Raw genomic sequence first — 15046 nt, 5'->3', positions numbered from 1 at the left:
CTTTTGTTTAGCTAGTTTTACACACTGTTTAGCTTTCTTACATTTGTCTCTATATTCTCCAAGAGCACAAGCTGACTTATTTGCCAGGAACTTTTGATACGCTTTCTTCTTTTCTTTCACTGCCTCTTTAACTTCCTGTGTCCACCAGGGAGTTCTGATTTTTTTATCCTTGCACACAACCTCACCACATGCCTCTCTGGCAGAATCAATCAATGTTTTCTTCAGAGTTTGCAACTGAATCTCCAAGGTTTGATTCCTGTTCTTACACTCTTTCATTTTCTTTTCAATAATCTTTCTGTATTTTAGTCTACAGTTCACATCTGAGAGCTGCTCAACTTTTATTCGCTTTAAAACTTTCTTACATGTTATTCTTTTAAATGGCTTAACTCTTCGTCTTTTAATGGGCCAAATGTCTTCCTCACTTGGCAAATCTTCATGTTGATTTTCAATCGTAGCTTTTTTTTATAACTGTACTAAAACCTCTCTATACGGAGCTAAGCAGTTTCTTAATTCTCTTTTAAACTTTGCGCTGTGCACCATTGAATGATCAGTTTGCGTGAAAAAGTTCTAATTCTTTAGCCAAATTGAGCCCTTTTTTCACATCATATAAATTGAGATTTGGCACCCATTCGTTTTTCATATTTTCGTCTACCAATGCATTTGAGGTACAATACAGTCTTCCAACCAGATCATCAATGCTCGTTCCATTTTAACCATATTAATGTTTCACACGCAGGTGACACGTTTCACACCTAACGGACAGCCATCTGCCATAGTTTTCCTTAACTTTTCCGCATTTTTCTTTACAGTTTGAATTGTAGATTCATTCAAATTTATCGATTTTGCAACAGACTATATTTTTTCTCCACCCTTTAAACGATTTAAAATTTGGATTTTGTCCTCAAGAGATATAAACTTTCTTTTTAACTGTTTTCTTGTTTCTTTTGTGTCTGACATTATGCAAACCTGTGGTTAACAATTATTTTATTATTATTATATTACAACAAATAAAAAATATTACCTACAGTATTGTGTAATGTTGTCCAATTACGATAACACAAATTAAGCGAGCAAAAGGCACTTTATCGAACACTAATCGTGATATGTACGTCTGCACGGATTTACAGACAGTTTCCTACTAAGTTGCACTTAAAATTGATGACAAAGTGGGTGGTTGCAACAGCGAAAGTTCGGCAGTGCTATTGGATAAAAAAATTTGCGCAAATACGCAACAGCCAATCATACGGTCTATTTTAAGTATTAAAACAGAGCACTGTGAACAATCTTGCATCGTTTCTTCGCTTATAGGGGAATTCCCTGATAACTGAAATTGGAAAATGGTGATGTATCTTCACCAAAAAGAAAGGAATTCCCTGTTAATTTCAACTGTAAAAATTTAACACATAGATAAATTCATGCTATAGAGAATCTTCTTAAACCAATTAAGTTGATGGAATGTTGTTGAACGGAAACCACGTTATAAGAGTACTGCATTATAGGAGGGCTGTCGCAATTTTGGCTCCGCGTTATATGGAAACCGTGTTATAAGAGTACCGCGTTGTAGCAGGGTTGACTGTATAGTAATATTGAGTATATTGTGAGTAGATTATTTTGGTCACTAACTTAATTTTAGAATAAGATTACACTGGATTTTTTTATGGACCAATGAATTTAATGATAAATTATGCCAACGTTTCACCAACTGGGCTGTTTGGCTTCTTCAGGGCATACAAACAGTAAAGACAACTCAAAGTTGCTAGTACATAGAACAAACATATAAAATATAACATAAATTAAAAAGATATGTAACATCATATGCATGGAGTGTGTGTTTCATTAGTAATTGTTGTGTGTGCACGCTCTATAGTTTGCAGCGAAATTAAATTCTGGCAAGCTTAGCGATCTTATTAGGGTTTTTCATATGTCAGGCAAGATCATTCCTTGATTTCTGTTTAGGCTGCTTTCAGAATGGAGAACCACTGTGGCTTCTTTGAAATTGCAACACCAGAAATCTTCTTCTAGTTAGGGCATGGAACTTTTGTCCCATTCAATGGTGTGGCTTGTGTTGAAGAAGTGCATGGCTAATCCAGAACTATCTATTCTGTTGTTTTAACATCCCCAATGTGTTTCTTTTTTCTTATTTCAAGACTTCTTGATGTCTGACCTATGTAGTTTAACCCACAAGAGCAAGAGACTTTGTATACTCCAGCATATTTGAAGAAGGCATTGCTGTCTTTTGGTGACCTTAATATGTTTCGGATCGTCTTGATCGGTTTGAAAGTTACTCTAAATTCAAAAGGTTTGAAGAGTGTTGCAATCTTTTTTGACACTGTTCCCATAAGGGATGGCAATTAAGGATTTATATTGAGTCTTGGCCAATTGTTGTTGTTGTCTGGGTTGCTATGAAGTATCTTTTTAATTAAATTTCTTGGATAGCCGTTGTCTTTCAGAGTCTGTGATATATGAGTTAATTCGTCCTGGAGGTCTTTTTCTTCTGATATGATGCTGGTGGCTCTATTTTTGAGCATGTGTATGATGCTAAGTTTTTGAGAAATATAGTGAGTAGACGAGAAGTGAAGATAAGTTCCAGTATGGGTTAGTTTACAGTAGACTTTAAGTTTGATGTGCCCATCTGCTTGTTTTTTTGATTAGGGTATCTAAAAATGGTAGTTGTCTATCCTTCTCAAAGTTCCAAGGTGAATTTGATTTTCTGATGGAAGGAATTTATCTTTGTTAAAAAGTCAAAAAAGCGCTGTTTTAGTGTTTCTCCAAATTATAAAACATCAACATACCTCCACCATACTAATGGCTTAGGGTCTAATTCGGAAAGGATGTCATTTTCTAGTTTCTCTATGAATAGATCTAGGCACGGAGGAGATAGGGGGACTGCCCGTAGCCAAGCCAGTTACTTGTTCATATATAGTGCCATTCTGTTTAAAGAAGTTAGATTTGAGGCAATGACTGAAGAGGTTAGCAGTATCTTGAGGATACAGATTGTGTAAAATGTTGATAACTTCTTCTACTGGGATGTTGGTGAATAAAGATACCATTCATGCTGGCAAGAATATCTGTTTCAAAAATAGAGATGTTTTTCAATTTAGCAATGAAGTGCTTTGAATTCTTTATGTAACTATCAGAGTTTCAAATATGATCCTTTAGGAGACAAGCAAGGTGTTTAGACAATAGGTAGGTTGGAGAATTTCTTCCATCCACTATGGGCATAGGACTCCACTTTTGTGCACTTTAGGAGAACAGTATAATTGCAATGTCACTGGGTGCAACGACTTCAATCTCTGTTGTAGATCTGTAGACCAACTGTTCATATTAAGTAATAAATTGTTTGTGGCCCCATGGTTTTTTCATACAGGGTCTGAATCTAATATCCAATAAGTTGATGTATCCGAGAGTAACTCTCTGATCTTAGCTGTGTAGTCTTTGTGTTAAGGATAACCATAGTTTCCTTTGTCTGCCTTTAAAATGATGATTTGTTTGTTCTTCTTCAAGTTGGAGAGTGCTCTCTTTTCTGAAGGTGTTATATTTTGGTTTGGGGAATGAGTGGAGGAGATATCTCAGAGTACCCATCTTTAAAAAAGAAAATAAAAATGAATGTGAGAATTACAGAGGAATTTCCACATGGAATGTTCCCAGTAAGATTTATGTAAGTATATCTGAGAAGAGACTAAGAAAAAATGTGAAAGGCTGTTATTTGGAAGAGCCTCTCTTCTTTATTCAGTCATTCTGAATGACTATAACCTCCAGCTTTTCAAGAAATGCATCAGCAAATTCTTATATTCTCTTTAACCTCTTATCCACACACACACACACACACACACACACACACACACACACACACACACACACACACACACACACACACACACACACACACACGCCTTTATTATAAGTTGTTTGACCATGCATGTGTAGGATTAATATTAAAAAAAAGCATTTTGACTTTGTTGAATTAAATTTTGGTTATAATTATACTCAGTTTAGTTAAGTGTTGGTTATTAGACATGATATTGATTTAATGAAATACAACACTAGAAGGATTAAGATAAACTTTGTTTAATCACATCCAGTGTAATGCCATTAATTGAATAGTGTGAGAAACACTAATCTCCTGATTAATCTGACTTTTTTTATTGGTTTTGGTTGAACTTTTTCAAGCCACTTCAGCCCTCCAGTAAGCAGAGTGGTGGTCTCATACTGGGAAACGTATTCATCTATCACCTAAATACATATTCATGCCTCTCAGTGTAATTCTAACATAGCTTCTTGATTGGAGAGTGAATTAGTGATTCCATTTGTTGGTCTACAGTTTCATATGGTGGTTTTCAAAAATGCATTGTGTAGTACAAGCCCAATAAGTTGCACTTGCTTCATGATATTTCCCAAACTGACAGACAAATCCATTTTGAATTCACTACAGTTATTTCTGAAAAATTGAATTTTGGAAGAAATTGAATGCAGAACTGTATTCTCAATATGGGGAGTCATGTTTTCAGATGAATCTTTTAACATTTCAGAAATGTAATCAGGCACAACTGTAAATTTTGGTTTCTAGTTTATTACCTAGACCCTGAAAGAGAAATGTTCTGATGAACCCATTTTTCTTTGCAGACAAAAACTGTAAAAGTATTATGGCTTTGCTTTGTTTTGGATATGTAGGATATTGTGCTCTTCCTCCGCTTGAAGGTTGTCCTGATGGTTTTTCAGCTAAATTGGAACACCCTTGCATTTTAAAAAAATTGAGTGAGATGTCCACTTCCTGAATAGGTGAGTGCATAGAAGAGACCACATTCTTTGCAATCTCATAACTCCCAGTCCTTAAATTGTTTTTCTGTGAGCTTATATAGAAGATACATGTGCACATAGTGTAACCACAAGAGTGTCAGAATTCACACTGAGAGAAGTTGTAGCTATAATTACTTTAGAAATGTCAGAATTCATATGGGAAGTTTGAGTTAAAATTTATTACTTTATCTTAATTATTTCAGTAAAAATTTTCATGCCAAATATTAGCACTTTTTGTTGAACTCCTGTATAATCATCTCAGAAATGTATGATGCATTATTGTATATTCTTCCATTGGAATGCATCTCTAAGAGAGAGAGAGAGAGAGAGGGAGTGTGTGTGTGTGTGTGTGTGTGTGTGTGTGTGTGTGTGTGTGTGTGTGTGTGTGTGTGTGTGTGTGTGTGTGTGGACAGACATTTCTGATATATAATCTATACATCTGTACATTCTCAATATATATATATATCATTATGCATATATATACATTCTCAATATATATGTTTATGACATATTAGGGAGAATCTAGCTGGCCATGTTGAATTGTTTTCTGATAATGCAAAGATAGACAGGGCAATCACGGATGTTACTGACATGCAGCACTTACAGAATGATATGAATAGGGTGGAAATTTGGCATTACTTTACATGTAAGTGTAAAGTTATGCACTTTGGTGTGATGAGATTTACAGTGGTATATTAATGGGATTATACCACAAGCAATTGATGACGTTAGGTATCTTAGTGTGATGGTAGATAGGAATTTGAAGTTCAAGGGTCGCATAAAAAAATTGCAAGTACAACTCAGAGGATAATTGTGATGACCTTGACATGTAAGAATAAGCAAGTCATTTTTCCTCTTTATAATGCCTTGATAACACTACACCTGGACTGTTGCATGCAGATTTGGTCTCCTGGGTTCCAACGGAATAAAGCTGTGGAAAGGATGCAAAGAAAAGTTACAAAGAATGGGTGTGTTATAGGACAGCGCTTCCCAAACTGTGGGCCGCAGACCCCTTGGGGGCCATAGGTTTTGTTGATGGGGGGGGGCATGAAATAATGAAAACAAATTTAAAATCTTTTAAGATTAAGTAGATTTTTTTATCTTAAAAGAAACATATTTAATTTTTATTATTTATTATTTCTTTTGTTATTTTTTATATTTTAATGGAAAAAAATCACACATTGGTGCGGGTTCACAAATTTTGCTTCCTGCGTATTTCAGCACTTAATGAATATTAGTAAATATATGCTTATCCATATAAGTTTCATTTCAAAGCAGAAATCTAAGAATTGCAGTTTCAAATATTTCACCCGATATTGGTGTAGCAGTATTGAAACACATCCATCATATTAAATTGTTATTAAACCTCTTTTATGTTTTTAATTCTTGCTTTGTTTATTACTAATCGTTTTACGTTGTGCTTGTACTGCAAATGTACAATGACAATATATCTATCTATATAAAAATATGAGATGCGTGGCATGTCAAACGTGTATGTAAGATGCTAAAAATGTAATATTCGCATTTGATTTTTGCACTATTCGCTGTGTATGTTTTGTATTGCATATAAATACAATAAATATTATAATAATATATGTCTATATTACGATTTTTTTTTTTTGAGGGGGCCGTGAAATATTTAAATTTTTCCAAAGGGGGCCCTGACATCCAGAAGTTTGGGAAACACTGTTATAGGATATCATCTGATGATTTTTTTTTTTTTTTTTTTTTTTTTTTTTTAATATGGAAGGTGGAGAGAGAGAGAGGGAGAACGCAGGGGCATCCATGAAACTTAAGTTTATTGGCAGTTAAGAAAGGGATAAGAGCTAGATTTTTCTTTCACAGAGCAGTGAGTGAGTGGAATAGTTAGCCTGTTGAAGCAGTCAGTGCATCTAATGCAAATGAGCTTAAGGTATGACAGCTGGTTTGGGTGATGTATAGCATACCTCGATGAGTCCTTGACTCTCTGGAGGTCTCAGATAATAATAATTAATTAATTATGTGTGTATATTCTGTATATACATTTTTATACTTTTTCCTAGGCGAGAATGGGAAGTCCGTATGCAGACAACATTGGGACCCTCTCATGTTTTATTCCATTCTGCTTCTTTAGGAGTTTTACATTTGGCAATTTTTATGAGAAGAGACCTTATTTGGTTTTGTTCAGGTAAATATATATATATATATATATATATATATACCCCCCCCATATATATATATATATATGAGTGCTGAAATATTAGCTTAATTCAAAATTACTAAAGCATAATGCAGAATCCTATTATGATCCACTTGTGGCATATACCATATATGTCGGCGTATAAGACGACTCTCCAGTACTACAGAAAACCCCTCGAAATCATGGATCATCTTATACGGCGAGTATAAAAAGGGAAGCTTAAAATCTTGGATGACCGTTTAGGTAGTTACAATACATCGTTATATAAGAAAATGGGCAATGTTTATAAACAAATCAGATTAATTTTTTTTGTTACATAAATTTATTTAAAATACATGTAAGTTTTAAAAAACAAATAATAATTATTAACCTCAGTTTTCATTTTCTTCATCATCTGTTGAAAAATAATTCTTTAGATTCATTTTTAAATGATCGTCATATGGATCCCATTCGAATCTGGTGAATTAATTTCGTTTTCATTTTCGTTTTCGTTTTCGTTTTCGTTTTCACAACAGATCATCTTCCATTCCATCCATAAGATTAGAGATACCACACTTTTTAAATGATTTTATTACAGTCTCTACTTTTACTTTATTCCATGCTTTGATCACAAAATTTCACAATGTATCAAGTGATGCAGCGCACATAGATCCACCATTTGTAAATGACTTTTTGCCAGTCAACATTCTCGCATGTGATCTTTAAATGGTTTGTTCAAGCAGATGTCTAGTGGTAGCAATATATAGAAGTTAAACCACCTGGTATAACAGCAATTTTTGTGTTATTTTTTTCTAGAAGACCTTTAGTATTCTCAGTTAAATGACTATGAAATATATCCCATACTAATAAACTGAATTTCTTCATTATACCTCCTGGTCATGTATAAATAATTCCACACATTATTTATCTATAATTTCACGCAATTTTCGTCCATCCATCCTTTTTCGTGAAAATGTTACAAAAACACCTGAAGGAAATTTTATCTTGGGTTTAATTTTGCATTTGAAGATAACCATTTGGTTTTAACTTGGTTCTGTCAGCCAAACATGACAACACAACCATAAACCTTGTTTTTTCATGACCTGTACTTCGAACTAGCACACTCTTACTACCTTTAGACGCCACTGTTTTATTGCTTATCATATCAAAGCTCATAGGAGTTTCATCCATATTTCCAATATTTGGCAATAGAAATTTATGTTCTTGTATCAACTGAATAATAAATTTATGGAAACTGTAAGTTTGTGGTCAAGATCTGCTGGTAGTTTTTGAGCAATTTTCGTTTTTTTTTTTTTTTTTTTTAACAGATTTTGTCTGTTCATAAAATGATTACACCATCCTGAAGTAGCTTGAAATTCTCTACTTTCATCCAGATTCAATCTTGACCATTTTAGTGCATGTGCTCTAATCATATTTCTTGTTACAAGATAACCATTCTGCCTTTGTTCGAATACCCATTCTGCAACATGATTTTCCAGTTGGGACCATCAGGTGACCCCCGTTCTCATTGCACATTTTTTCTTTGGCAATTTTTTTTAAATATCTTCTTTCTTCCTCCATTCTCTTACCATCTTCTTGGTTATGTCAAACTTTCTTGCAGCAGCACAGTTATTAGTTTGCTTTACCATTTCAATTACTCTTATTTTAAATTGAGCTTCATACTTTCTTTGTTTTGTTACTGGTTCCATGATTTTAAATTATAACAATTTTAATAATCCTAAAATAGAAAAAAAATGCAAAATTAATAATTAATTAAAGTTGGGGCTAATCACTTTTAATTAGAGTAATTCGTGTAAATACTAAATCTATGCTATGCAAAAAAATAACGGATATGCATAGATATAAAAATAACTGATATAACAACAATACCTAGCATTGCATTAATACAAGTAGAAATTGGGGGATTTTCTTATACAACCAACATAAGCTTAAAACCTAAAAATAGCCTAAAATTTAGGCCCCATCTTATACACTGTCGTCCTATACACCGACATACTCGGTATTTTTCAAGATATTTTCATGAAGAACAGGTTAGCTATGATTTATTTTATAGAGTACATTACTCACTTACATTGATGTCTCCTATCTTATCTATATACAGTAAACAAACTGTATTAAGTTTGTTTACTGCATAAACAGAGAGGTTTCACACATTGCTCTGAAAGGTGGTGTGGAAAAAGTGAAAATAAAACTTGGGAAGCAAATGCTTAATAATAAAATATCTTTCGGAGAAAAGAGCAAAGCTAAAATAATAATGATAGTTATAAAACTGGATTTCTGTTCAGTTTAAATAAAGCTAATTAATAATAATAATAAATATCTACTGGATTTCTGTTTAGAGTATGAATAATCATTACTAATATTATGTTTCAACATAAAGATGCACATAATTTCACTTGGCAAACAGTCAAGAAATAAGAAACATCACTACATTATTGTTGGTAGTTATAATTTCACACATTTCAGGATACAACAGTGTCTGAGGATTTGAAATGGAAACTAATCACCATTTATTTTTCAGCATGATAAAAATAAGTGTTATGTTGAAAAGAAAAATATTTACAGTAATCTTATAACAGAATCAGAGTTGAGCAGCTTTCATAGGTGAATTGCAGTCTCAAACAAGAGCTAAATCTTACAAAATCACTGTCCAAATCTGAAGAAAACTGATTGATTCACTCATAGAAGTATGTTGTGAAATTGTCTGCAAGAAAAAACAAAATCAAAAGTATGTGATGGACTCAAGAAGTTGAAGTAGGCCTAGAAAAAAAATGAATCATATTGAAAATTAATGGAGAAATATCAGATGTGTCCTTAGAAAATATGAAGAAAAATATAAGCAAACTAATTTATGTGTAAAAGTAGCTAAATTTTTTTGAACAAATGTGCTCTCACTCTTGACATTTCCAGAGCTTTAATCATATCTGACATTCTCATAGAGTGCAGTGAGGTTTGCTAAGCAGATCTCCATCACAACATCTAATAGTAATCCATTCTAGTCACTCACTGCACTCTATGAGAAGAATCTGAACCTCGTATATTCTTTCTTAAAAACATCCATATCCAGCCTTCCATGGATGACCATGAGTACATACCCATTCAAGGTCCTCTTACTGACTTATGTGTTTCTATCATCTCCTGTCTTAAACTTCGAAGAACACATTCCTTCAGTCTGTCTTCATACTGTATGTGCAGTTCTATAATCCAGTTACTATTTTGGTTACTTGCTGCTGGATCATTTGATATCTTCACATTTCCTTCAAATCCAGACAATCATATAAATACATGGTCCAGATGTGTTCAGCTTCATTTATAAGCATGATAAGATGACTAAACCACATTAGCAACGTAGCCCCAAAACATTAACTCAATTTGCAGAATCCCCCCCCCCGTTTCTAGCTTCATTGACTACTTTCAACATATTCGATTAATATAATACTCTGTCTATAATATTCACCATCCAAAATACATAGCCTTACACTAAGAAACATGAACCAATATTCATTGTCATTTGCCCATATTTAGCAGTCTGTTGAAGTCAGTCTGTAACGATTTTGTATCAGCTATGTTCATTATCCCTCTCTCTCTCTCTCCCCCCCCCTCTCTAGCATTATCATCAGCAAATAGCTGGATATTGAATTCAAAACACTTTCCAATATCATTAATATACAAACTAAACAACAGTACAGAACCCTGTGGTACACCCTGGTCAACTACTCACCGATCTATGCCATGATTATATTTTGCATACCATCTCTTTGAGTGTGTACACAACCTCTTTTGTGGAATCCTGTTACATGCTCAGGCAAAATTCAGAAGCATCATGATATATCCTATCTCCTTATGCAACTTTGCTTTCACTCTGTTATAAAACCCATCCAATTGCTATATTTGAGTCAAGATCTTGTACCAGCTTTAATATTTCTAACAGATCCACCACTACTCTTGCATCCAGTTCTTCCTTCTCATCAAAAGAGCTAATAGGTCCCCACAATATATACCTTACTAAATTAAACACTTGCTACCACATTCCCTAAAATTATACTTCATGATCATTCTTCCTTATGCAGGAGTAGATGATATTCTACTCCTGCTGTTCATCACCAGAAATGCTCAAATATGGAGGCATAAAAGTCTTACAGTAGCTGCACTGCATAGTTCAGCTTGGTGAAGAACAAGCTGGATTCAGGCCAAATAGAGGCTGTCAGGATCAGATTTTCATTTTACGACAGATAGTTGAGAAATCATGGGAATGTGGAGATCAAGCTTAAGTTTTGTAGATCTGGAAAAGGCATATGACAAGGTGCCAAGTATGGCTATTCTTGGTATGCTACAGTTGTATGGTGTCAGTGGGGCATTATATCAAGCAATCATTTGAAGTCTTTATAGGATTTGTTAGTCAGCAGTTAGAATTAAAGGAGGTACAGGAAGATGGTTTAATGTTAAATCTGGTGTCAGACAAGGATGTACATTTTCTTTGTTATTCATTATCTATATGGATTTCATTATGAAGGAAAGTGCTATTAAACCTGATATCAAAATTGGAGATGTTAATGTCCAATTTTTTAATGTTAATTTTTGTTAATGTCCAAAATGTAAAAAATCTGCTACAAGGCTGCAAGATTCCCTGACTAAATTGAATAACTGTTGTAATAGATATGGTATGAATGTCAGTAATAACAAGCTTAAGGCAATAAAAATAGGCAGAAACATTGAAAATATCAACTGCATTGTGAATGGAGAATCTATAGAACAAGTAAAACATTTCAGCTACTTAGGCACAATTTTTAGTGAAGATGGTAAATTAAATATGGAAATAGACAACAGAATCAACAAATCCGGTATGGTAGGAAGTCAACTGAATAAATTTATATGGAATAAGAAATAAATTAGCCAAAACACTAAATTAGCTGTATATACAAGACAATATTCAAACCAAATTTAACTTGTGGATCTCAGAGCTGGGTCAGAAGTAAAACACTTGACCAAAGACTAGAGACCGCAGTTATGAGAGTCCTGAGAAAGATTAAAGGCATGAACAGATGCTATCAATGGCAGTATCATATTAAAAACGGGGATATTAGGAAAGAACTTGACATTGTCAGCATCCAGGAATTCGTTAGCAGAGCTAATCTCAGGTGGTATGGTCACTTAAACAGAATGGGCGAGGAAAGATTAGCAAAACACGTTTTCTCTGCCATGTTGGCAGGAAAAAGGCCCAGAGGTAGACCAAAATATAGGTGAATTGATACAGTACGAAGTGCTTTAGATGATAGAAATATAAGATCTGATAATGTTGGAATCTTGACAGGTAACAAACTGATTTGGAGGAAAATTGTAGATAGGAAAGTAACGATGTAATTTTTCATATAGTACTGTTGGATTCTAATTATGTAGAAAATAGAATAAATGTTGTTTGATTCAGAATCCAACATGATTTTCCGTCACAAGAACTATATTTGTAAATATTATTTATTGTAAATAACGTAAATGTAATTTGATATCATATAACTACCTTTATTATATCAATTATTTAATTATTTAATCAAAGAAATGTGTTAATGGTAAATAGATTCTGTATTAATTATTATTAAGCTGTTTTATTTATTATTTTGTCAATATTGTAAGAACTTATATTTGTAATTTAACTACGCATTTATTGGAATGCAAATATTCTATTTATTCTTTTCATGAAAGTTAACGTTATGTAATAACTGAATGTAGTTATATAACCTAATGTAACATTCGCGAGAATGTTTACGTCTATCGGTTGTCATAGAGACACGTGGAAATAAACGAGCGCGTGTGAAGGGAGCGTTTGTAGAGGAGAAGAGAAAATAGATACATAGTAGTAAGTAGGGAGTCGGAACGGAACTTTGGAACTATAAGGTAGCAAGGAATTAAACTAAAGAAGTAGAAGTAATTAAAAGATTCCTAAGGATAGGAGTTGAGTAGATATTTTTTTATATAAGTGAATCTTATAGTTGGCTGAAAGCAAAACCAGCCATAGTAATAAAAAGAAATTATTGCCGTAATCGGATAATTAGAGAACTGGACATTCAAAGAAGAATACTGAATAAATCCAGTCAGTCTACAATTACGACTTATTTCTGTACCACCAATTTTGTCGTGACATGTTCTCTTGACATTCGAATCCGCCATCTTGCTAAAAGTCACTTTCATAAAATAAAGGAAAACTAATTGCAAATTAATCACTGATCTAAGGGTAGAGAAATTTCTATTATACTGCGCCACTCTATCCTTAGATAAGTCTATATGAATTAGTAGGATTAATTTAAAATTAGTTAGCAGTCTTTTCAATCAATCAGGCCGATGGTATTTATTTTCTTTCTTTCTGGGATTCCTGCTAGATTCGAGTTTTTGTGAACGGTGCAGTAAAAAGAAATTCAGGCAAACACAATATTTAAATTAACAAACAAAATATTTAATATATGGTTATTTGACAAATACATAAATTCCACTTCTAAATATGACAAACCAGTCAAGTTAGCACATCAAGTCAAGTCATTCATATTAATCCAATCTTTCAAACTTTCTCAAACAAATTCACAGTTTCAGAATCACAAAGTTTCTTTACTCAAATTATTACAATAGAATTTCTTATTTATTCAGTTTCCATGTATCTCTCAGCTACACTCTACGATTAACTCATAACAGGCACTAACCACGGTAGATATCACTTCAATGTCTATATTTTCAACTCTCAGCCTCGATGGTAAGCTACAGTTAATGTTAGAAACAGCGCAACGGAACTAATACTTAAATCTGCATACACTGAAATAAACTAATATGACTGTCCTTACCAGAAATAATCTTCAGTACTTCCAATATTTTGTGAGCACACTTTCAAATTGTATTTATCACACTTGCGAAACACTAAATAACTAAAACATTACTAATCGCGCTTCAAAAATCCAGATAACAACTATAAGGTACATTAATTATTCTTATTTATCATTCATCAACTAGTTTATCTCCGTACAATTCCCTTTCATGGTAGTACAGAAATAAGTCGTAATTGTAGACTGACTGGATTTATTCAGTATTCTTCTTTGAATGTCCAGTTCTCTAATTATCCGATTACGGCAATAATTTCTTTTTATTACTACGGCTGGTTTTGCTTTCAGCCAACTATAAGATTCACTTATATAAAAAAATATCTACTCAACTCCTATCCTTAGGAATCTTTTAATTACTTCTACTTCTTTAGTTTACTTCCTTGCTACCTTATAGTTCCAAAGTTCCGTTCCGACTCCCTACTTACTACTACGTATCTATTTTCTCTTCTCCTCTACAAACGCTCCCTTTACACGCGCTCGTTTATTTCCACGCGTCTCTATGACAACTGATAGACGTAAACATTCTCGCGAATGTTACATTAGGTTATATAACTACATTCAGTTATTACATAATGTTAACTTTCATGAAAAGAATAAATAGAATATTTGCATTCCAATAAATGCGTAGTTAAATTACAAATATAAGTTCTTACAATATTGACAAAATAATAAATAAAACAGCTTAATAATAATTAATACAGAATCTATTTACCATTAACACATTTCTTTGATTAAATAATTGATATAATAAAGGTAGTTATATGATATCAAATTACATTTACGTTATTTACAATAAATAATATTTACAAATATAGTTCTTGTGACGGAAAATCATGTTGGATTCTGAATCAAACAACATTTATTCTATTTTCTACATAATTAGAATCCAACAGTACTATCATATTCTGAACACCCCTTGAGGATATATCAAGAAGTTGATGTTGATGTACGTATTGTACGCGCTCTGTTCTTTGTTTAATATAATTGGAATCAGTTGATTTTAGTTTGTAACAGTTTTTTACTTTTTAGTGCCTTACATCAGTTATGTACCCTGAAGATGCCAACAGACTTAGTTGGTGAAACTAGTTGGTATAACTTAGTTGTTTATTATATACACTTGATCAATATAATCCCAATAAAAGTTTTTCCAGACTTTTTGGTCAAGAAAATTAAACGTTTTTTTAACATGAATAGAATCCATGGGGAAACC

General features: G+C 33.1%; 1 protein-coding gene across 1 annotated transcript in view; it reads left to right on the top strand.

Moving 5' to 3' along the window:
• LOC150103724 (phosphatidylinositol polyphosphate 5-phosphatase type IV-like) overlaps window positions 1-15046 on the top strand; it is a 225112-nt gene that overhangs the window by 77155 nt on the left and 132911 nt on the right. Inside the window, 1 exon segment of the mRNA XM_090396512.1 lies at window positions 6840-6964. Within this exon segment, the coding sequence (XP_090252638.1) occupies window positions 6840-6964 (125 nt within the window).

The sequence above is a fragment of the Typopeltis vanoorti genome, chromosome 8 (genome assembly GCF_054136105.1).
Source record: "Typopeltis vanoorti isolate ZY-2024b chromosome 8, IOZ_Tvanoo_1.0, whole genome shotgun sequence".
In the NCBI taxonomy this organism is placed as follows: domain Eukaryota; kingdom Metazoa; phylum Arthropoda; class Arachnida; order Uropygi; family Thelyphonidae; genus Typopeltis; species Typopeltis vanoorti.
Note: the sequence above shows the minus strand (reverse complement) of the source record. Positions and strands in the feature narration are given on the sequence as shown.